Here is a 7,157-nt window from a genome sequence, read left to right on the forward strand (position 1 = left end):
TCCTGTGTTTTGGTATTTTGGTTTACATATTCCTTAAGCATAACTTGTGAATGCAAAGGACTTTCAAATCTTATCCTTATCCCATCCTTTTAACTTCTGTACAATAGAGCTGAAAACATAATCTGTCTTTTTTATGGTTTATGTATTGATTTCTACAATAGATTAGTACGTATCTCAAAGAAGTGTTGAGTCTGTGCATGTCGATTTTCAAAGCATGGGGAAATGAACTGAAGCCAGTGGTTGCCTGGAGAGAAAATTAATCTTTACTGTATGCATTGTAAAATGCTCAACAGTAATTACAAGTACAAATGATTTCTACTTGTAATAAAAACTCCTCTGTTGTGATATGATACTTTCTTACATGCACTTGTTCAAAAACTCTTAGATCTCTACAAGTGCCTGGCTGAGGAAGAAGAACACAGTGCTGTTAACAGCTTCCTACAAGACCTAATGGAGCAAGAAGTGTTGGAGTCTGGGATGATGGAGGAACTGGTACTGGATGTTGGACAAACAAGGAAGAAGTTCAGAGACCCAATTGTCACCATGGAGGCACGACACCAGCAGGTACAGTGACCATAGGTATGCATAAGAGATGTGAAAACAGCCACTGTGAGCAGTGCTGAGAATAATCTGGAAAGATGGCCACCCAAGCTGTGTTCTCATTTATGCTAATTGCCACTGAAGGTGCGAGAGAACAGGGCTCGGCAGGAGGCTGAAAGGCAGAGGCAGCAGAGAGAACGGAAGGCTCAGCTGGCTGCCAGAGAGGAGGCAAAGAGGAGGGAGCAAGATGAGGAGATGATGAAGAAACGGGAGGCACGTAGGCAAGAAGAGTTGATGCAGCAGGAGATGGTTAGATTGCGACGCCAGATGGAGGAGAGAAGATTCCTGGGACAGCTGGTTAGACACAGGTATGGGGTCCACACCAGCTGCTGTTCACCTTTGCTGAAGTGGTTACAACAATCCCTTGTATCTGAAATTACCCTTAGCTACCTGACTGTTTGCACTCAGTGGGGTCTTTCCTGTTCCACTTTCTCATAGTGAATATACAGCAGTGTTCTAGTGGATGGTACATAAGCTTTTGGTCAGTATATAGTAGTAGTAGTAGCTGTATGTTTATTCCACAGGCAAAGGGAGAGAGAGGAGATGCAGGGCACAGCCAGGAGCCTCCAGTTAACTCCAACACTTCCCAAAAAACAGCAGCAGAAGGACAAAGAGCAACACTATACAAAACAGAAAATTCAAACCATGGTTCACATCAACAACTTGAAGGTTGGTACCTGGACTGTGTGTGTTTTTGCAGGTTGCTTCACTGAATGGAACAATGTTCACAGTATCTGTTGCACATACCTTTGTTTGCATGTTCTAGTGTTTGCAGAGGCATTTCTCTGGATGGTATTCAGTGGTGTTGGACCAAAGGCTACGTATGGGTAAGGTTCTGGCCCTCTGTGACTGGAAGAGGCAGCTGAGAGCATGGCGAGCTTGGCGAGCAGTAGTGTGGACAGAACAAAAGCAGCGAGAAGTGGCGAGAACAGAGGAGGAGCTACGAGCTGAAAACAGGTAAGAACCACTACCAATACTGAAAATTAAACTTTTAATTAGGAGTGTATTTGTAGGATGCTCACTGATAGAACATTTAAATACCATTATCCTAAGCAAACAATAACTGAGGTTTAAAAACACCCGTTAACCCCTCCAGACAATGCCAACTGGCTGTGAAGAGCGACCGAAGGCGGTTGCTACGGCGATGTCTGAGTGAGTGGCAGCTATGGTGCCGGATGGAGAGGGAGCAACGAGAGCTTTTGGCCCAGCAGCAGGAAACAAGACGCAAGATGGCTGCCTTAATTAATGCTGCATCAACAGGCAAACTCCAGGCTAGAGAAACCCCACCTTGTCGGCCAATCACGGCCCCGCCTGAGGCGTGTAACCTCCCAAAAACCACAGAGAAGGTGAGAGGTTCACTTGCAAATCCTCATATCATCAGCAACAATACACAGGGATTAATTCAAATGTTAACTCTCTTCATTAATGCTTCCCCCCTGAACTTGTGACTAAACATCAGCTCTACCCTTGGCAGGTAATTACTGAGGCAATAAACAAGTTTTAGGACTACACTGAATTAAAATGCTGTCTTCCAAATCCACTCTTTTGCAATGGATGACTGGAACTTTTTTTGGTATGTCAGCCAGGGAGGAACACATTGCCTGATGACATGTTCACAACTCTGGAAAGTGAGAGTAAAAGAAGGAGCAGAGGACAGATAGGCAGAGCAGTTGTAAAGGAAGCTAGAGTGCAATAAGAGGTATAGAAGTGGAACAGAGCCTGTGGGACGGGGGAAATGGAGCAGTAGATGAAACTGCAGGAGTTCATGGTAGAGGAGTCAGTAAAGAGGCCATACTTGATAACAGGCTTCAGCTGCTTATGTATCAGGATTCCTAGAGCTCAGTAAAGATTAAATTGCCTAGAGCATGAGCATGATACTGTATCTGTGCTACCCTCTTAAGCTCTTTGTAGATGTGGCACCAAAGGTAATGGCAACCTTCTCTTTCTGGTTTATTATCTGCAGGAGGTTCACCACATGCCAGGCACTTCAGCCCCTAACACCTCTGCATTCCATCAGGATAAGACCCCTATGGGTGCTGTGACCCAGCTCTCTCAGGCATGGCAGGTGACCCGGCAGCACGTAGTACTGACTGCTGCAGAGCTCCAAGAGACACTGCAGAGAGGTGAAGGTGGTTCAAAAAGTGCTGTGTCATGGGGTGGCAGGTTTGAGAATAGACATGCTATACAGCAGCAGATCATTACCCAGCAGAGGAAGCTGTTGAAGGAGCAGCAAGAGCAAATTAACCGGCTGAGGGAGGAACAGAGCGTGACAGGTTTGAAGTTGGAGATGGAGAAGACTGCACAGCTCCTGCAGCTGACAATGAAAGAAGGCCCAATGCCAAAAAGCCACAGCTCTGACCCCACACAGCTGAGGTAGGGTCTCTGCACTTTACCGAAATGTATCCAGAGCCTGGGTGTGGGTTTATCACATTGAAGGTTACACCAGCAGTTGCCAAAACAGATTATAGATTTTAGACTTCCCTTTTACATTTTTCTTATGAAATAATAGTCTTCAAGCTCAGTGAATGACATTTGACCTTCTCAGCTTCAGGGTGCAGTCACCATGCACTCATTCAGTGAGTGTGAGGACAGTGACAGAGGTTAATAACAACTGTATGGACTGCTGTTAACCTGCTATGCATGCGATTTCCTGCAGGTCATGTTTACACAGTTTCCTGTCCCTCCCTGCTTTTGGCCTCAATAGTCCATTTTGCCTGACTCCACCATTACAAATGCAGCCATGGGCAATGCACACTTGTTTCTGCTATCACTGATTGAGCATATTATGTGCACCACAATCACAGGCAGAACAGAATAAAAACATTACACACCTCAACAGAGCTGGTCCATTTTAGAAGATCATAACCTTGTAGACCACAAATACAACTACACATTGCCCCCCAAATACTTTAAAACCCCCCTTTTACTTATTGTTGTCATAAGCGACAACAGGATGATTTGGGAGTAAAACCCATTAGCTGTGAATAGCTTCCATTATTAAATACAAGTCACATAGGAGTAGTTACAAAGAAATACGATTCATAATATATAGACGGTAAAGCCTAGAGAGAACATAGGAGCATTTATTTGTGTAAAAGTTAATATTTTTATGCATTCAATGCTTATTCAGTCATTGGGTTATTATGTGACTACAGATGAAATATGCTTTCCAATAATTCTGTAAAGTCTTGAACAGGGTTTTGAAATGTTTTTATGAGGAAAAGACAAAGTTCTGCAGCACTTCATTGAAATTTATTTACAGATTTATGATGCATGTCAGTTGACTTTTGCCTTTAGTCAATACCTGTCTGAATGAAATTTCCGAGGGAAGGATTAGGAAGAAGTGAATATGCAGAAAGAGTCAAGCCTTTGCTTCTGTGCCTATGGCTGTGACTGTTACTGTTGCAGGGCAGCAAGAGATGCTGGAGAACCTGACAGTCTCTGTAAACCTCAAAGGAAAGCTGTCGCACGCCAGACATGCCCTCATCCAATTATCATGGGTCAGTTCCTTCACTCTGCAGGAGAAAACGCACAAACTCACATACACATGTAAACATACACAGAAGGTGTATATCTTCTTCCAAATATAAATTTTACAGATATTTAGCCTTCTAACAATAGCGCTCACATTTACATAGCTTCCAGTTACATGTTCAGAACACAATATTAAAAGTGAAATTTACACAAACACGCACATGTTCATTCCAGACTACTGTAGGAGATCACCTTATGCTCAACTCACCCTTTTCCCTACTGTATTTCTGAAGCCATGGATGCCCGTGCACGTCAGCGTGCAGAGCGAAGAAGGGAAATTGAGGAAATCAAGAGAAAAAAGGAAGAGGAAAAGTTGGTGAGAGATTGGAAAGTTCTGTCCTGGGCTGCTTTGTTGGAACAGTCTGACACTGTGTTAATAAAATAAATAAATAAATGTAACTAGAGAAGCCAACTTTTCAGGCTGACATGAAAGCCGCTGAGGAGCAGAGACAGAGGGAAGAAGAGGAGGAGAAACGCAAAGCAGCGGAAAAGAAGAGGGAGGAGAAAAGGCTGGAAAGAGAGGTGAGATGTATTTCATATATTTTATTGATGTTCACAACGATACGAGCCAGAATACATGAACAGTCTGAATAGAGAATACATGTTACTCCTGGGAGTAACACTGTATGTGACGTAGCATGACTGTTCTCTTGTGACACACTGCAGAAGATTAAAATAGTGTCACCCCCTTTGTTTGTGCAGAGGGAAGAGGAAAAGCAGAGGCAACTGAAAAGACACCAGAAGCTCCTGAAACTGGCAAATCAACACTACCACAGAACCTTGTTGCTACATCGAGGCCTGGCACCATGGAAATGCCTCCTTGAGCTCAGACAAGCCAACATAAAGGTAAATGACATGTCACAATCATTTTTCAGTCAGAGTCAGATGCAGGATCTCACTTCCTATATCTTACATATTAAGAAGGAAGCAAGGAGTGAGGTGTTTCATTATAACTGTTATGTTTAGAACAAGTTTACAGTTAGGAAAAGGGAATCATTTTGCTGTCCAAAAGTAAATGTGCCACAATATCTCAGTGAATTCCACAAATTTAAATCATAAAAAGCCTCCTAGACTTGTTTGAACATTTAAAGGAGTGCGTACATTACTGCATGTGCACCCGCTATCTAGTTTGGTGGCTATGTGTTCACTGATTAGTCTATTTAAAGGCTTTTAATAATTCAAAACTTGACAAGCAGCTTGCACGCGGACCATTAATGAGAAAAATGCTTCCAAGTAATTATCATAGTAAAAAGCTTCTTCTTTTCATTTTCCTTTAAGAAAGATTGCAAAGATTATTCGGGTTTAAATTTTAGCGATACATAAATAATTGCCATGCTTTTTCCACTGTCATCTTGTGTATTGTGGTCGCCTTAACTGAAGAGGTAGAGCTTTGCAGACATGGAAAACAACAGTGAAAAACCTTTGACATAAATAGGAAGTCTATTAAAGCTTTGTCATTATTACAAGAACCTCTTCATCTATTTAGTATATGTACTTTGCCTTTGCTATAATTTTTTAATGAATTATCCTTGTAGCTGGGATAATTTCTTTACCCCTTTCACACACACTCAAACTAGGCGAAGGGAAAAGATCCAAACAAAGCGTGTGGCACAACTCTCTAGCTGCATTCCCTTGACAGTTCTGTCATTTCATTTTCTGACTGTTCCTAGCTTTGCACAGTGTTACAAGTAAGGCAGAAAATCTTCTGCTTCTCATGCACTCAACGACAAATGCTTCATCATCTCATACCACCACATTGTTTCTCTCTGGCACATATGATTAACTTTGGATGCATTCATTAGCATACATCTGCACTTTTCTTTTCAATCCCCACCAGCTGGCTGAGAGTCATCACAATCTTGTCCTCCTAAGGCGGTGCACGCTAGGATGGCAGCAATCAGCGAGAGAGTTGCGGTCTGACAAAGAAGCTTCTGCTGACCAACTACACCAGCACTTTTTGCTTCGAAGGAGCTTAAGTTGCTGGAAGATAGTGTGTATACCCACCGCTCTAACACACACACACACACACAGTTACTCAGACAGGATTGCAATCGTCTCATTTTATGTCGGTGACTAACCGCTTTTCCTAATCTACAGTGCCTGCACTCAATTATGTTTTAGGTGCATAGTCTTTTAAAGAGAAAAAGTTCAAACCATTCTCTACTTATTTTCTTGGTTGAACTAGTGCTATCGTCATCACTTCAAATTACTGAGTAACTTGAAATTGTTTCGAATTAGTATTTTACTACAGATCAATGGGACATATTTAGAATATCATTATCTCTAGGCGTGCGTTGTTTGTTTCAGCTGAAGGACTGGCGGATAATTCAAGAAGAGCGAGCCGAGCGTTTCTATCGCTCTCACACTCTGAGGAGATTTCTGCTGGCGCTGCTGGACCATGTCACCCAGGAGAGGCTGGCAGAGTGGGACCGCCTGGAGCTGGCTCAGGAACACAATAACAGGTATGCTACCTGTGACTTTAGCATATGGTCACTGTATGGATGCTGCAGTTTGTTCCCACAGTAACATAACAAGCTAACAGGGAGTTAAAATACATTTAATAAACTTAAATTACAAATTGAGCGCTAATATCAGACCAGTTTTGGTTATGTACACCAAGAATGGAATGCCTTGAAGGCCTTTATGACAAATATTAATTTAAATCTAGGTACTTTTTAAGGCCTATTTTACAACACTTTGAAGACCTTTAGTAATAAGTAAACTTGATTTGCTGTTTAGTGCAGATCCAGTGAAATGCCTCACATCTGCTGGGTATAGCTACATTAGTTGACATGACAAAGTGGTTCATGACTATCATTTCTGGCTCCAGGTAACAAAAAGCACAGCATTTGCTGTCTTAATTCTCTTTTTGCCCATCTCATATTCAGTTAATTTTGACTACAAGGGATACATATTTCCAATGAGACTAAGAGTCTATTGCCATGTTGGCAGCTCTATGAAGCAGAACTTGGGCACAGCAGTGCTAATGTCAGCATCCTAACATGCTTATAAGGACAATGTTC

General features: G+C 42.3%; 1 protein-coding gene across 2 annotated transcripts in view; it reads left to right on the forward strand.

Annotated features, from left to right (window-relative positions):
- The window catches only part of ccdc191 (coiled-coil domain containing 191), a 10,892-nt gene that overhangs the window by 2,823 nt on the left and 912 nt on the right, over positions 1-7,157 (forward strand). For both annotated transcript variants that reach the window (XM_020599956.1, XM_020599957.1), the window contains 12 exons: positions 386-564; positions 685-908; positions 1,125-1,269; positions 1,367-1,557; positions 1,697-1,946; positions 2,564-2,973; positions 4,009-4,100; positions 4,368-4,450; positions 4,555-4,656; positions 4,837-4,980; positions 5,972-6,124; positions 6,442-6,596. In XM_020599956.1, coding sequence (XP_020455612.1) covers positions 386-564; positions 685-908; positions 1,125-1,269; positions 1,367-1,557; positions 1,697-1,946; positions 2,564-2,973; positions 4,009-4,100; positions 4,368-4,450; positions 4,555-4,656; positions 4,837-4,980; positions 5,972-6,124; positions 6,442-6,596 — 2,128 coding nt within the window. The remainder of the gene's footprint in view (positions 1-385; positions 565-684; positions 909-1,124; positions 1,270-1,366; positions 1,558-1,696; positions 1,947-2,563; positions 2,974-4,008; positions 4,101-4,367; positions 4,451-4,554; positions 4,657-4,836; positions 4,981-5,971; positions 6,125-6,441; positions 6,597-7,157) is intronic.

Source organism: Monopterus albus, unplaced genomic scaffold, assembly GCF_001952655.1.
Source record: "Monopterus albus unplaced genomic scaffold, M_albus_1.0 scaffold44.1, whole genome shotgun sequence".
Lineage (NCBI taxonomy): Eukaryota > Metazoa > Chordata > Actinopteri > Synbranchiformes > Synbranchidae > Monopterus > Monopterus albus.